This window comes from Caretta caretta, chromosome 7 (assembly GCF_965140235.1).
Source record: "Caretta caretta isolate rCarCar2 chromosome 7, rCarCar1.hap1, whole genome shotgun sequence".
Lineage (NCBI taxonomy): Eukaryota > Metazoa > Chordata > Testudines > Cheloniidae > Caretta > Caretta caretta.
Window position 1 is genome coordinate 33,273,715 of NC_134212.1, and position 15,762 is coordinate 33,289,476.

At 58.1% G+C, this 15,762-nt stretch overlaps 1 protein-coding gene across 1 annotated transcript; it reads right to left on the reverse strand.

Moving 5' to 3' along the window:
• Positions 1 to 14,467, reverse strand: PYGM (glycogen phosphorylase, muscle associated). Its single transcript, XM_048858552.2, has 20 exons — positions 14,058 to 14,467; positions 11,405 to 11,506; positions 11,180 to 11,258; positions 10,150 to 10,253; positions 9,643 to 9,774; positions 8,898 to 9,009; positions 8,364 to 8,446; positions 7,615 to 7,758; positions 7,288 to 7,380; positions 6,999 to 7,145; positions 6,383 to 6,546; positions 5,561 to 5,675; positions 4,960 to 5,061; positions 4,689 to 4,836; positions 4,168 to 4,226; positions 3,923 to 4,064; positions 3,089 to 3,296; positions 2,435 to 2,569; positions 1,906 to 1,972; positions 1 to 1,500 (listed from the first exon to the last, which is right to left on the reverse strand). Exons 1-20 carry the CDS (start codon positions 14,298 to 14,300, stop codon positions 1,348 to 1,350), a joined length of 2,532 nt encoding a protein of 843 aa, XP_048714509.2. The 5' UTR covers positions 14,301 to 14,467; the 3' UTR covers positions 1 to 1,347.
• Between the last annotated feature and the right edge of the window lie 1,295 nt (positions 14,468 to 15,762).

Genomic DNA, 15,762 nt, shown 5'->3' on the forward strand with positions numbered 1-15,762 from the left:
GAGTGTTGAGTGTCATCTTTATTGCTGGCTCACAGCCCCAGACCCTCCACAGCTGGGGAAAGCGGGGGGTAGAGCGGTATACCCCACAGCTCCTAGGACTCCCCACCCAGTGCGGGCAGTAGCTGGGACACACACATATAGGGCCATCATTAAAATTACCAACAAATCCCCAGACTGTTCCATTCCACCTGCCCCACATTAAGAGTTGAAAGTCATGGGGTATTTGTACAGGCTCCCTGCCATAAGTTATAAAGGACCCCTAAAAACAACAAACAAAAATGCCCCCTAAACGGCCAGCAAGTACATGGCAGGACACCTGGGTTCTATTGGCTGTGGGAGAGGAGTCTTATGGCCTAGGAAAAACAGTATGCACTGAGGTACAGCAATAGGGCTAGGGATATAACGCAGGAGTCCTGATTCTCTTTCCCTCTTTGGTCTAACTACTAGACCCTACTCCCCTCCCAGAGCTGGGAATAGAACCCAGGAGTCCTGACACCCATACCCGCCGGCTTCCCCCAAACCAGGAAGAAAAAAACCACACACAACACTTCAAGTGATAGCAATGTGGGGGTTAGCACTAGGCACTGATACCGCCCTGGGGTGAATGCGGAGCAGGGGGACGGATGTATGGACAGAGATATAAGCTGGGGGGCGGGTGGAGTGACTCTGTTTATTTTAAAAATCTCCAGTAGGTGGGGACTGATCCCCCAAATTTAAAACCACATCAGGGTAGCAGAGGCAGGGCACCCCACCCCAGATCATCACACGCAAAGCTGGGGGGTGGAGCAGGGTGCAGAAGTGGTGTGCTAGGAAGAGGGTCACAGTGCTGGGGGCCTGCGAAGGACAACTCCCCTCCCTCCCCTAGGGAACTGGCACATCTTCTGCCTCGTTAATAGATGGGGGACCATGGGATTTTAACCTGCAGAATGGGTGTGCCCCAAAACATAGCTGGGTGTTCACCCACTAATGGGTTGGGTGGGGGTTTATAAAGGGGGGGAATTTCTCACCCTTAAATAAATAGCATGTTATGGGGGGAGAGAGAGGGGGAAGTTAACCCCCAGCATCTCATTTCTCTGGGCTTCTTCATCCCCAAATTCCATGGAATGTGGGGGGAGGGACAGGAATCCAAATGTCCCTCTGCTTATCCTCAGCTAGGCAGAGGCAGCAGGAAGCGGCCAGTTCTCCCTGGGCAGGAGGGGGATCCCCCACACAGAGAGTGGGGAAAGGTCCCCACACACAATGGGGGACAGGCTGAGCGTCTGGGGGAAGCCAGCGCAGTGTCTGTTTGCTGGCACCCAGTGGCGCTTGGTTGGTGACGGGGGCAAGGTCAGGCAGGCCTCAGAGGGGCTATTCACGGGGATCGTCAGGTGCAGGGATTTTGTGGTGGGTGGGCTCGACACCCCAGATCTCACGGGCGTACTGCGCGATGGTGCGGTCACTGGAGAACTTGCCCGAGGTGGCGATGTTTTTAATGACCTTCTTGGTCCATTCCTTGGTGTTCTGGGGAGAGAGAGGCAGGTCAGTAGCAATCACACATGGACTGCTGGAGGATTGGGCAAGGGAGGCCAGATGGGATGGCTGGATGAGTGTCAATGGGTGGGCCGGCTGTGCTTGGGGATGGATGGAGGGACGGTGTGTATGGGGGAATGGATGGCTAGATAGAGGAGTGCGTATAGATAGATGGGTGGGCCCGAGGATGGAGGAGGGGTGAGCTCAGGGATGGATGGAGGGACAGACAGACAGAGGAGGGGAGGGCACGGGGATGGATGGATGTACAGGATGCCCAGGAATAGAACCCTGGAGTCCTACCTGCCAGCCTTCCCAGGCCACTAACCCACTAGACCCCACTCCCCTCCTCGTGCTGGGTGCAGTACCCCAGGAAGGCCACTAGGGGTGCACACTCACCCTGTAGAGGGCGCTGACATTCTCCTGGCATTTGATGTAGGCTTCATAATCCGCAAACACTTTGAACCTGGAGAGGGAGGGGAAGCAGGAGGGTGTCAGGCTGGGGGTCTTTGTGCATGCTGCCACCTGCTGCCCACAGCTCGGATTGACACCGGGAGCCTCTCGCAAGAACATAGCCAGCAGCAGACGCTCAAAGCTCTGGGGAAACCCTTCCCCCACTGCCTCAGCTCCCCCTCACTATGGGTGCACTCGTGGGAACAGAACCCAGGAGTCCTGGCTCCCAGCCCCCCTTCCCATAACCCACTAAACCCCCCTCCCCTCCCAGAGCTGGGGATAGAGCCACTGTTTAATTTGTGCCAGGGCTGAGCCCCAGCACCTCTGGGCAAGTCACTTATGAAAGTAAAAAAATTGCTTGAGCCCCAGCCCCACTTTCATTACAAATTAAGCCCTGGATAGAGCCCCCTTCCTCCACCCCACACTAGGCATAGTTGCCTCTGTCCCTTATTCCCTCCCCCCAGTGCCCCCCCACCTGTCATTGTTCATCAGCATGTTGACAATGTCCTTGAAGAGCTCGGGCTGTTTGGGGGAGAAGAAGCCGCTGCTCAGCTGGTCCATCACCTGTCTGAGCTCGGGGATGCGGTCGTAATAGTCCTTGGCACAGTAGCTGGAGGGGAGGTGAAGGGGGCCAGGTTACCTCAGGATTATGGCTCCACCCCAGGCCAGCGTGGCCTCAGGGGCTCCCCCCAACCAGAAGCACCCAGCCTGGCGTCCCGCAGGAGACTCCCCAAGCTCCCTGCCCAACCTGGCTCCCTCACCAGTCCCCAAGAAGGACCCCAGCAGCATGGGGAAGGCAGGCTAAGGGAATGGGGGCAGGATCCCCACAGGAGGGCAGGCAAATGGCATGAGGAGCCCAGGTGGGGGGGGAAACTGGGAAGGGATCATAGCAGTAGGGGAGACAGGCAGTGTCGGGAGGGTCCTGGCAGCTGGTGATGGGTGCAAATCTGGCACTGGGTTAGGGGGCACCATGGGTAGGAGATCCAGGCAGCGGAGAAGATTCCGGCAGCTAGGCAGGGAGCGTGTAGAGAAGGTGGAGCAGGAATCCAGCGGCAGGGAAGGGGTCATAGGAAGGGGGCCTGGCAGGGAGGTTCCCTGCATGAGGGAGGGGCAGTGGTCTGGCCCCCACCCTTTCCTGTCCATCTCTTCCACGTCTTCCACCCGCATGCCGAAGATGAAGAAGTTCTCCTCGCCCGCCTCCTCTGCCATCTCTACGTTGGCGCCGTCCATGGTGCCGATGGTCAGCGCCCCGTTCAGCATGAACTTCATGTTGCCGGTGCCCGAGGCCTCTGTGCCGGCTGTGGAGATCTGCTCGGACAGGTCGGCCGCCGGGACCACTGTGGGAGAGACGGGATCACCGGGCTGGGGTGGGAGGTCAGAGGTCGCCATGTGGGGCGAATGGGCCCATTTGCCTGATCCGGAGCAATTGGGGGGTGAATGTAAGTAATGTGGGTCAGAAGCTGCCATGTGGGCTAGACCCAGCCCTGAACCAGGGTGGAAGGGATGGAGGTCAGAGGAGGCTGCAAGGGGCAGACAGCCCCATTGGCCTGATCTGGGGTAGAAGACAGGAGTACCAGAATGGGGGGAGATGGGGAGAGGGGGCTGGGGAGCCATGCCCCCCCCTTTTAACCAACCATTAGGGCGAGCAACGGGGGGTGAGGGGCACAAACAAGTGAGTGGGGGGGCATGGTCGGGGGGGAAGAGGCAGCGCAGGTGCAGGGCCTTGGGGGAAGCGGCGGTATGGGGGCAGGGCCTCAAGGAGAAGAGGCAGCATGTGGGGCGGAGCCACACTTCAGGTGCCGATGGCCCCCCCACAACTTTTAGGGACCTTCTGCCGCTCCTGGTGGGAGAATAGTGGGGTCAGAAGTTGCTGCGTGGGGTAGACGGGCACTTAGCCTGATCTGGGGCAGAGGTGGCAGGTGTAGGGGAAGGATAGCAGGGTCAGAGGTCACAGCCTCCCTACCCTTCTCAGCCAGGGAGACGCGGTAGTTCTCCAAGAAGATCATCTTGAGGCGGTCGCCGATGACGGGGTCGTTGTTGATGACGTCCCCGATGGCCGTGACCAGCTTAATGATCATCTTGGCCATGTGGTAGCCAGGGGCAGCCTGCGGGGGGACGGAGACTGAGGCTGCCGCTTAACACCCACCCTCGCCTCCCACCAGGGGACAGCAGCACCAAGAGGGGTGGGCCTTGGCCCCCAGATCTCACCTTGCCGCCGATCATGACGGTGCGTGGCACAAAATACTGGTTGGGCTCCTTCTTGATCCCTGCAGGGGGATGGGGAGAGACGCAGGGTTAGGGCCAGTGTGCCAAGGCCAGCAGCCGGCCAGTTCCTGGGCATCCGGCGAGTGCAGCTGGCCTGGAGGTTGGCCTCATAGCTGGGAAGAGTCAGCAGACCGGCTCTGAAGGCCAGCAGCAGTGCAGCAGCTGCTCAAAGCCTTTGTCACTGACAGTGACAGCCCCTGCCTTGTCCTGGCTCTGCCCCCGCCCTGCCCCATTCCAGATGGCCCAGTCCTGACCCTAGGCTCCAATTCCTGGTTACCGACTCCTGCTGCAGCCCCTGGGTCTGACTCCTGTTCCAACTCTAGGTATGGCTGCCCATGTCCTGGTCACTGACAGCACCACCGAAGAGGTGAGTGGATACTAGTGGTTAGAGCAGGGGGGCTGGCAGTCAGGACACCTGGGTTCTCCCCCTAGCTTTGGCATGTGGTTGGGGGGTCAGCACTCACGGTTGTAGAGGGTGATGACGTGGAGGCAGTTGAGCAGCTGCCTCTTGTACTCATGGATCCTTTTCACCTGCACGTCGAAGAGGGAGTTCGGGTTGATCTTCACCTTGTACTCCTCCTCCAGATAGGCAGCAAACTTCAGCTTGTTCTCCTGGCATGGGAGAGCAGAGATGGGAACCTAGGCCTTGCATCCCATCCCCTGCCCTGGGGCCAGATCACAGCCAGCGCCCCCTAGAGGGAAGATGCACCAGGTGCCATTTCCACACCCTGGTACCTGTTTAATTTTGGCGACGTCCCGGATAAATCCCTCATCGTCCACGAAGGCCAGAAGCTTTTTCAGATGGTCGAGGTCAGAAATGTATTCCTCCCCGATACGCTGGGGAGAGAGGAGGGTCAGAGCCAGGCCTGGCACAGGAGAGTAGGCAGGCACCCCTTGCTCTGCCCTTCCAGGGGCAAGGCAGAGGAGAGGGGTTTAACTTCTGAATGCCCCCCCATCCCAGCATGGCAGTCTGCCCCGCAACATCTGTCTGTATCTAGCATCCCCCACCCCATAGAGCCCCCATCCCTGCATGGCAGCCTGTCCCCCAATGCCTGTCTGTATATAGCATCCCCCCACCCCATAGAGCCCCCCCCATCTCGGAATGGTCATCCCCCCATGACTATGTATAGCATCCCCCCCACTCCACAGTGCCCCCAACTCTCCCCTCCCTGTCTGAATCACAATCACTGAATGGTGCCCCCCAAAGATCCTGCAGTTGTCTGTCTGCCTTGTGCATCCTCCAAACTCCCCCTCCCGCTGCTTCCCCCCCCTGCATATCACCACCCAGGATCCTTCCCCCCAGGAACCTCACAGGCCCCCCACTCCCTGCACTCACCTCGGCAATGACCTCAGCCAGCCCTGGGTTGCACAGAACCAGCCAGCGCCGAGGTGTGATCCCATTGGTTTTGTTCTGGAATTTGTGTGGCTCAAGCTCATAGAAATCCTTGAAACTGGAGTGGGAAGAGAAGGGGAATGAAACAGGAAAGAAATGAATGAGAGGACCAAGAAGGGAAAGAATCAAAGAAGGACCAAAAACAAACTAGAGGGCAAAAAAGGGCAAAGGAGTGGGAAGAGAAAGGATGAATGTGTGAGAGAACAAATGCAAGAATCGATGAGAGAGAAAAGAAGGGAACGAAAGGATCAAGAGAAGAGTGAATGAATCAGGGGAAATGAAGGGAAGAGAACCAAAGAGGAAAGAAGAGACTAAAAGAACAAAAAGGGAAGTGAATTAGGAAAAAATGAGGTCTGAGAAACAAACAGAAAAAGAGGGAAAAGAATTAACTAAACAGGAAAAATACAAAGGGTCAAAAGTGGAGAAAAAGAAATAAGGGAACGAACAGAAAAAGGACAAAAAGAATGAAATATATAGGAAAACAGGAACAGAACAGAAAGAAGCGAATGAATGAAAACGAAAAAGAGGGTAAGATACAATGAAATAGGAAGGAACAAGAGAAGAGAAAGATAAAGGAATAAAGAGAATGAATGAAAAAGGGAAAGAGGAAAAATAAAAGGAAAGAGAGAAGAGGGAGAAAAAGGGGGGAAAATGAAATGGGAAAAAATGCAGGATGGAAAAGAGAACCGAGTGGATGAAAGAGGAAAGGAATGAAAGTAGCAGGGGAGTGAGGGGGAAGAGCATGGCAAGGGGTGGGGCACGTACATAGTCTTCTTGAGGATGTCGGAGTGGATGCGGGCGACCCCGTTGATGACATGGGAGCCCACGATGCACAGGTGCGCCATGTTGATCCTCTTGATGCTGCCCTCCTCCACTAAGGACATGCGCCGCAGTCGGTCCAAGTCCCCGGGGTACATGGCATTGACTCTCTGGGGGGGAGGGAACAGCAGAATCCAGATGGAGCAGGTACCCCCAGGGAGAGGCTCCGCAACCGAGCCCCCCAGGAGGAAAATGGGGGGGTCCCCCACTGTCCTAGCCCCAGGACACTCATCCCTGCAGCACCCACCCTGCCCCCTAGTAGGAGCCAATTCCAAATGCCCATGGTTCCCTCTTAAAACATACACCCCAAATTTGGTTCCCTACCCCCTCCACAGCTTCACCCCGGCAAGAGCACATGCAAATCAGCTACAGAGCCAGGGAAAAGACCCCGGAGTCCTGACAGCACCCCGCAGCTTTAAACCACTATACCCCACTCCCCTCCCAGAGCTGGGGACAGAACCCAGGAGTCCTAGACTAACACATTTCAGTTCCTGCCACCTATGGAGGGAAAAGGGACTTCTCCACTGGATTAACCCCTGCCCATCCTGGGGGAGGAGCTTACATCAAGGAATCTCTGGTTAATTTCATAGATGATCTCCAGGTGCCGGGGCAGGAGGGTTTCCAAGAGATGGACAGGCCAGCGCTCCAGGGCCTCAGGCAGTACTGTGTGGTTGGTGTAGGCGCAGGTCCGCACCGTGATGTCCCAGGCCTGGGAGAGAGACAGCACATGAGGATCCCCAGCCCAGCACTGAGATGCAGCAACTTCTGGGGTGGGACATGGGGGCTGTTCAACAGAAGAACAACGACACCCATTCCCTATAGCACAGAGCCCCCAACGTCACACCCCTTACCTTGTCCCAGTCCAGTTTCTCAATATCAACCAGCACCCTCATGAGCTCAGGGATGGCCAGGGAGGGGTGAGTGTCGTTCAGCTGGATAGCAACCTACAGGAGAGGGGCAGAACTCAGACCACCAATGACAGAGGATGCATGAGCTTATCCGTGAGAGGCCAGGGCTGGAGTAGCTGGCAGCTCCTGCACCACAGCCAGCGCTCCTGCCCCACTCCCCACAGCACCCCCTGCTGGGCAAGGCCAAAGCTGTAGTAGCTGAGAGCTCCCTGCACAGCCAGCTCTCCTGCCTTGCTCCCTACAATGCCCCCTGCTGGCAGAGGCCAGTACCTTGTCAGGGAAGGCATCAAAGGAGGTGCGGACGGGGTCCCGGCTGCCGAATTTCGAGGATTTGAAGCGGCGGATGATGTCCTGCAGGGTGGCCGCCACCACAAAGTACTCCTGCTTCAGACGCAGCTCCTTGCCCTCGAAGAACTGCAGGGAGGAGGGGCAGGTGAGGATGGAGGCATCCACCAACCCACTCCAGGCCTGTACAGTCCCAACCACAGAATGGACCAGTGGCTTCAGATGCAGCATGGGCTCTCTGCAGACCCTGCTCACAGCATAGGGAAAGTAGTGGCAGACCTGGGAATGTAACCCAGGAGTCCTGGCTACCCAGCTCCTAACCAGTAACCAACTACATCCCCCTCCCCTCCCCGAGCAGGTGCTGAAACCCAGGAGTCCTGACTCCCAGCCTCCCCAAGCAGTAGACAGGGGGTGTCTCACTCTCCCACCTAGGCTCCCAGGTGGCTGCAGAGACCTTGAAGGGGGTAACATTTGGGACACATCACAGAGGCAGGGATCTGGGGGCAGAGGGAAATCCCAGTTTTGCCCAAAGGTGAACCTTCCTGGCTAGTGAGATTTAGACCCACCTGACCCCCTGGGCCCTATCCCTGCTGCCGGACCAGGGGGCTGGGTGTAGAAGCAGAACACCCTCCCTCCCCTGCAGTGTATAATCCACACCCCAGGTGTGACAGGTTCCTCCCAGGAAACCCTGCAGTGGATGCAGGGGGCACTGGAGTGGGAGACGGACTACTCACGTTGTCATTGGGGTACAGCACCCGAGAAATATTCTCGGCCAAGTTCCTGTCCAGCACAGCTTGGATGTAACCACCAACGTTAACTGAGGCAGAGAGAGAGAGAGAGAGAGAGAGAGAGAGAATGGGGCCTTAGTTCACACAGGGATCCCTTGCCTGGTGCTGAGGTGCAGCCACCTCTGGGGTGGGGGCTTTTTATACAGGGATCTCTCACCCAGTGATGAGGTGCAGCCACCTCTGGGTGGGGCCCGGGGGCTTTTTGTATAGGGATCCTTTACCCAGCAGCTCTGGAGCTGGCTCCAGAGAGGGGCATGGGAGGGGCTGTTTATACAGGGATCCTTAATGGTGGGGCATTTGGGTCAGCAGCACTGACAGGGCAGGGAGGTTGCCTCCTACTGAGCCACCGCCCCCGGTTTTCGGTAGCTGTCTCCCAACCCTGCTCAGCAGAGGGGGTCTGATGCCTGGCCCTTGGCTGCTGCGATGAATCCAGCAGAGACACAGACCCTTGCCCAGCCTGAGGGCCCCCCCTTCACTCACAGTCCTTAAGGTTGAACTCGTTGGGGGCCCGGGCGGACCAGAGGCGCATGGTGTTGACAGTGTTGTTGCGGTAACCAGGTATGGGTGTATCGTAGGGAAGAGCCAGGATCACCTGCCAAAGGACACCAGGGTTAGGGCCAGCCATGGCACTCAGATGAGCACAAAGAGCAGAGAGCCCAACCCAGCCTCTCCCAGCAGGCCATTTGACCTCACATCCCATAATACCTTCCACTCCCCCTTTTTACGGGTGGGGAAACAAAAGAACAAACAGGGGAACTGAATTCCCCAGTGAATCAGGGAGAGGACCCAGGCGTCCTGGCTCCCTGCATACGTACCCCCAGAATGCCGAGCATGATGATGCACTCGTGCAATGGACCTGTGCTTCTGGGCAATTGCACATGCATGGAGGCACTTGTGCAAAGGTACATGTGAGCACGCTCAGGCCCCTGGTGCACAGGGAGCTCACACTTGCATGGAAATGCCCACTTGTGTGCTTGCAAATGCACACACTCAGGCATACCTGCACACTCGCTCTACCATGTGCAAAGGCCTGTGAATGCACCTCTCTCCCCATGTATACGGCTTGTGCACCAACAGCCCTGCATGTGAACAGACACTCACGCACAATCACCATTCACTTGTGCAGGGGTACATGCATGGCTGCCAGGCCCTCACGTACAGATACACTCACACCCTCTCTTGTGCAAATGCACACTCACGCCTCACCCAGGCCTCCCAGACTCACCTGCGTGTCGACCCACTTGGTGCCATCAGGCCCGTGGTCCACGTGCCCATAGAAGTGCACTGGGATCATGTACTCAGGCCGGGCCTTCTCCCAGGGGTTGCCATAGCGCAGCCAATCATCAGCCTCCTCCACCTGCAGAGGGAGGGCAGGAGGAGGAGGGGTTAGTATCATCCTGCTTCCCCCCACCCCCAGGGGTCCCTTCACACACACACACCCAGGGCATCCCACCTACCCAACACCCCATCTCCTGCTGCGATCACCTGTGCCCTGCAGCACCTGCTGCCTCCCCACCCAGGGCACCCCACACAGGCCCCTGGGCAACTTCCCTGCTGGGCCTCTCCTACTCCAAACTGGGGGCAACTTGTGGGCCACTCCTACCCTACACTGCCCCCCCCCGACACGCATCCAGCCCCCCAACACACATCCCATCCCCCCAGTGCCCTCTCTGCTCCCCTGGGGGAAAGGAGCCCCCTCCCCAGCCCCCGCACCATGGGGGGTGTGACCCACCTGCCAGCCCCCAGAGATCTTCTGGTTGAAGATGCCAAACTCATAGCGGATGCCATAGCCGTAGGCGGCCAGTCCCAGGGTGGCCATGGAGTCCAGGAAACAGGCTGAGGGGGAAAAGGGGGGCAGGGGTTGGGCATTACAGCCAGATCAAGGGGAAAGAGGGGGGTAGCACAGTAACAGCCAGATCAGGAGGGTAGGAAAATGGATAGGGATGGGGGGCAGGTAGAGGAGATGTGGAAGAGGGAAGGGGGACAGGCAGTGGGGTCACAATGATGGGGTGGGAAATGGAGGACGGGGCAGGAGTGGAATGACTGTGATGCAGGTGGGCAAGGGGTCAGGCAGTGGGGTTACAGTGCAGAAGGTGGGGGAGGGAGACAGGCAGTAGGATGACAATGATGGGGGTGGGGGTGGGTGCAGATGCTGAATAGGGCCCCTGGATTCCTTTCTTCCTTGACTGTTGGGCAGAGCCGTGGTTCTGGGTGGGCAGTGTCAGGGGACAGTGTATGGAAGGCTGGGTGTGTGTCTGGGTGGGCTGTGTCAGGGGTTGTTAGGTCTTGGAGGAGCTGGGGGGGCAGTGTCAGGGGGCTGGGTGTGTGTCTGTAAGGGGCAGTGTCGGGGATTATCAACTCTGGGGGGGCTGGGTGTGTATCTGTGAGGGGGCAGTGTCAGGAGTTATGTCATGTTGGGGGGGGGGGGTCAGTGTAAGACCGGGTATGTGTCGGGGGCAGTGTTGGGGGCCTGGGTGTGTGTCTGTGAGGGGGCAGTGTTGGAGGTTGTTATGTCTGGAGGCAGTGTTGGGGGGCCATGTGTGTGTCTGGGGGGAGGGTTGGGGGGCTGGGTGTATGTTGGAGGTTATGTCTGGGGGGAGTGTTGCGATGCTGGATGTGTGTCTGGGGGCAGGGGGTGGAGTGTCAGAGGTTGTTTTGTCTGGGGGGAGTGTCAGGGGGCTGGGTGTGTGTTGGGGGGGCACTCCTGGCCTTGGGCACACAGGGCCGTTGAGCTCCATGGCTGCCAAGCTGGCTCCCCTCACCTGCTAGGCGCCCCAAGCCCCCGTTCCCCAGCCCAGCGTCCTCCTCGATCTCCTGCAGTTCCTCCATGTCCAGGCCCAGCTGTGGGGGGAGGAAAAAGGAGGTGTTAGGGGACAGCAGCTGGCTCCCTTTTGTCCATCCCCTCCCCGCACTTCCCTGGCACTGCCTCTCCCAGCTCCACCCCCTCTCCTCCCCCACCTGCCCCCAGCCGGCCGGCACTGGGGTACCTGGTAGATGGCCTCGTCGCAGGCGTTCTGCAGCCCCAGGTTCACCATGGTGTTCTGCAGGGTGCGGCCCATGTAGAACTCCAGCGACAGGTAATAGATGCGCTGCAGAGAGAGGGGGCAGAGATGGAGCGGGGGAGGGTTGGGGAGCCAGTCAGCCCCACCCCCAGGAAACAGGCCCAATGCCCCGTTCTCTGGCCCACTAAGTACACTAGTCCCCCACCCTGGGGCTGGACTGGAGTCAGCATCCCCTAGAGGAGAAACGCTCCATATCCCATTTGGCACCCTACTTGGGCAGGACACTTTCTGGGGGTCAGGTGCGGGGGGGGAGTGTGTGCATGTGGCTGGCTGCTGGGGCCCATAGATCAAGCCCCTGCTGCTGAATACAGCAGGCCATTCAAAGGCGCTCATTGCCCAGCTAACCTTTGGGGGAGGGCAGGTGGGCATCAGCCGTGCTGTCAGCCGTCTCAGGTATGCAGCCGCTGCCCCTATCCAGTGTCCCAGCCCCGCCCCCGCGCCCCAGTCCCCCACCCCATGGGCTGACACAGGCTCTTTCCCAGATTAAATGGCAAAAGTCAACAGCAAATGTCACGCTCGGCTAAATTTAACCAGACTGTGCCCCCGCCCAGGATGCTGAGATAGGATCAAAACCAGGGGTCTTGAGAGCTGGGATTCCTCCCACACCCCCAATTACCTGTCACTTCTGGTGAGAGGCCCCGTGTACCACCGCCTGCGAGCCAGCCAGCCAGCCAGTCCCCCTGCCCTGGTGCTGGATCACAGCCAGCGCCCCCTAGAGGGGAAAGGCCCTGTTTCCTATTGCCTGCTTCCTTCAAACATTGCCCCCACCAAACCTACTACCCTCTAACCCTAAACCTCTCCCCCAACCCTAGCTCCCCCCTTGCAGGTCCCCCCATCTCCCAGCATGCCGGGTGGCACCACCAATTCTTCATATCTGTACCTACTGGCTCAAACATCCAGTTACTGCTACCTTTGCCACCCCCACCCCCCTGAACAGGAAGGGGATTAATGGCCTGCAATCCCCTAGTACTGCCCCATCCTCCACTGTGATTCCCCAGCCCAGCTGCTCAGCCCCCAGTGCGGGTCTCTGAGAGGCAGTTTGTGCTGATTCCTTGGCTCACACACACCCAGGACTTGGGGGCTAGCCAGGGATTGGGGGAGGGCGGCCGGGAGGGGTGAACCACGGCCAAAGCGCTCTCAGAGAGGCTTGGGGGCCCGGGGAGGGAAAGAACAAGGGGTGATGGGACAGGAGGACACTGTGGGAGAGCGGCGGAGATAAATGGGGGACAGAAAACCTTGGGGGAGCAAAGGGCTTGAGGGTGATGTGGGGGGAGAGGGGAAGGGCAGGGGCAGCAGAGGGAGTGGGGGAAGGGTAGCAGCAGAGGCGGCTGGGGGAGGGCAAGTGGGTCTGCGGGTCCCGCCTGGGTCTCTGGAGGAACCGCCCCACGAGTTACACACACACACCCCCGCCAACTTCTAGGGGGGGGGGGGACCAGGCTCAGATGGTGACAACGGTGCACCCTCCCCCAGCCCTCCTCACCCGCTAGCCAGAGTGGGCCCCAAGCACACTGTCCCCGTGGCAGGCTGGCCCAGTGGATAGGACACTAGCCTGGGACTGGGGATGCTCAGGTGAGAGGGGCAGGACCCATCCCTGCCCCCGGGGAGGAAGTCTACTGGCTCTGCTTAGTTCCCACTGACCCCCACAACCAGCCAGGGGCGCTGTCCTGTGAATTACCAGACATGGGGCTGCATGGGCCTGACGGGGGTCAGGGAAGGAAAGTAGTGGTCTGGATGGGGCCATGGGTCTGATCCCAAGCCCTTCAGTGCCAATAGCCCAGGTTTTACTCCCTGAGCTGAAGGGTCTGAGGCAGCTGGTGGCAGTAGTCCAGCTGGTATTTATACCCTCTGTGGAGCACACGCCAAGCCAACCTGGCTGGGGGGCGGGGGTGGAGAATCCCAGCACTGGAGTCTGGCTCCCAGGTGTCAGGAGCAGGCTAGAGCTTGGCTCACATATGGGAGGGAGGTTTTGGTTTGTGAGCCATCCACTGCCCACTTCCCCATCCTCCTAGAACAAGGGGCCTGTCCAACAACCACACACCCCCAGCCCCACTATTCCCAGCAGCAGCTCTGACCGCTGGTAGCCCCTCTGCTGTCTGCTCCCCCTGCCCCAATGTCCTGCAACTTTGTCCCTTCCCCTGCCTCGCTGCCCTTTTCCTGGTGGTCCCGCTGGCTGCAGCCCCTGCCCAGGTACCCCCCTGCTCCCGACCCTTCTGGACCTCTCCCGCCTGATCCTTTGCCCCTCGCATTCCCTGCCCCAGGGAATCTCTCACGTAGCGCTGCTGCTGTGCCCAGATCCTTCTCCCGCTCCCTGGCAGCCCCCCTCCCCCGTACCCCATTGCCCTTCCCCTGGCTCAGCTGTTGGGTGTTATCCCTCCCTGCCCCTGTACGCCCTGGAGCACTCCCACCTCCCCAACACACAGTCAGCCGGTACCCCCTTCTCCAGAGTACCCCAGCGCACTCTCCCCTAGCCCTGCACACACCCCCCAGCACCCCCTCTCCACTGCGCCCATGGGCATCCCCCCGCCCCGCCGTACCCGTTCTCAGGGCGCCCCTCTCCAACGCGCCCCCGTGCGCTCACCTTGGGGTCCTTCTCGTAGTAGTACTGCTGGGTGCGGATCCACCTGCCCACCAGGTGGTCGCGCACCGTGTGCGCCAGGGCGAAGTAGTAGTCCCGGGGGGTGGCCACGTTCCGGTCCTTCACCAGCGTGAAGTGCAGGTGCCGGTTGAAGTTCTTCTTGAGGTCGGCGACATTCTCCACCCCGGCCAGGCCCCGCACGCTAATCTGCTTCCTTTTCTCATAATCCGACAGCGGCCGAGACATCCTGCAGCCTCCGGCGGGGCCCTGGCTGGCCTGTGCGGGTAGGGGGGGCTTGCACGCGGCGGGACACAGGCCCTGGCACTGCGGCACCGGGAGCGACACCAAGGAGCCTGGACCTCTGCTCTGCCCAGCCCGCTCGCTGCAGCAATGCGCCTTAAACCCCGCCCCTCATGTATTATTAACCCCACCAGATTGGTACATTATTCATGAGCCCCTCCTCCAGGCCGGGAGGGCGGGGGGCTCATGAGGCTCCGCCCCTTGGTTTATCAATTATTCATCTGATCCCGCCCACACCTCTCTGGGAATCTCCCTTCGCTAGGGGCCCCTCTTGGCTGAGGAGTTGTAGGGGTGAAAACAACAGCGGGCAGAGCCTGTGCTAGGCCTAAGCAGACTAAGCAATTGCTTAGGGCCCTGAGGAGCAGCTAAGGGGCCCCTATTAATGATTAGTATGGGGGGGGGAAAGAGAGAAATAGTCCTGCTTTTGGCCCCTGATTGAGTTAGCACCGGCACTGACAGAGGGGGTTAATCACAAGGGTAGGAAGTGCTGATAAAGGGCTTCTGCTATTGTCATTACATGGACTAATAAAACATTAAAGCACTGCTTTATCTAATCTCTCCAGCCCCCGCCTCATCTGTCTATCTGTGAAACCCTCCCTCTCTATAGCCATCTCCATACTCATCCTCTAGCCATCTAACCTTCCCTCCCAGAACAGGCCTCTCTAGCTACATATACAACCATCTATGTATTCATCCCCATACACAACCCCAATCTATCTCTCCGTCCCCCACCCCCTTGGCATCTGAGCATATGCTACACTGCATTATGAAACTGGCTTTGTGGATCCAGTGTTTCCAACCCTGCAAAATTACAGGGTTTAGACCGGAGTCACAGAAGAATTCGGGTGCTGACCCACCTGCTTGGTTGCTGACCAAAATCTGACTGATTTTTGTGTAGATGGAAGCCGGCCTTCGGTTCAAACCTCAGCCCAGGGTTAGAGTGTAGTGGCAATATACATACTCTAAGTCACTTCTTTGCTCGTGGTGGCTGGGATATTAATTTTTACTGTTGTGTAATGACTTTCAAATTAATTAGCAGTCAAGACAATGAAAATTAGTGGGTAAGAACGACAGAGTAATTCAGTTAGCAGAAGGCAATGGAATAGGAAGAAGGCAGGCTGAGAATGTTATGGAGAAATTAGAATAATAATAGAAGGGAATGAATGGAAAGAATCATAAAGCAATAAGATGTAATTAGACTAGGATGCAATTAGATTAAGGATGGAGTCAAATAAATGATAGAGAAGAATCCCACGTAGCCAAATCACTGGCAGTCTCAAAACATTGTGTGTCCTAGACACTCAGACACTATGGGGTGACTTGAGGTTTTTATTACTGTATAACTAGTATTAATCTATTTGTTGTTGGCTCTAGTTTTTTTTATATATAAATGGCTTGATTAGGGGAC

Coding starts and splice junctions, on each gene's coding strand:
- PYGM (XM_048858552.2), bottom strand. CDS start 14,300: ATGTCTCGGCCGCTGTCGGATTATGAGAAAAGGAAGCAGATTAGCGTG. Junction 8,447..8,897: donor CGAGTTCAACCTTAAGGACT/GTGAGTGAAGGG, acceptor TCTCTGCCTCAG/TTAACGTTGGTGGTTACATC. Junction 5,062..5,560: donor TGGCTGAGGTCATTGCCGAG/GTGAGTGCAGGG, acceptor CTCTCTCCCCAG/CGTATCGGGGAGGAATACAT.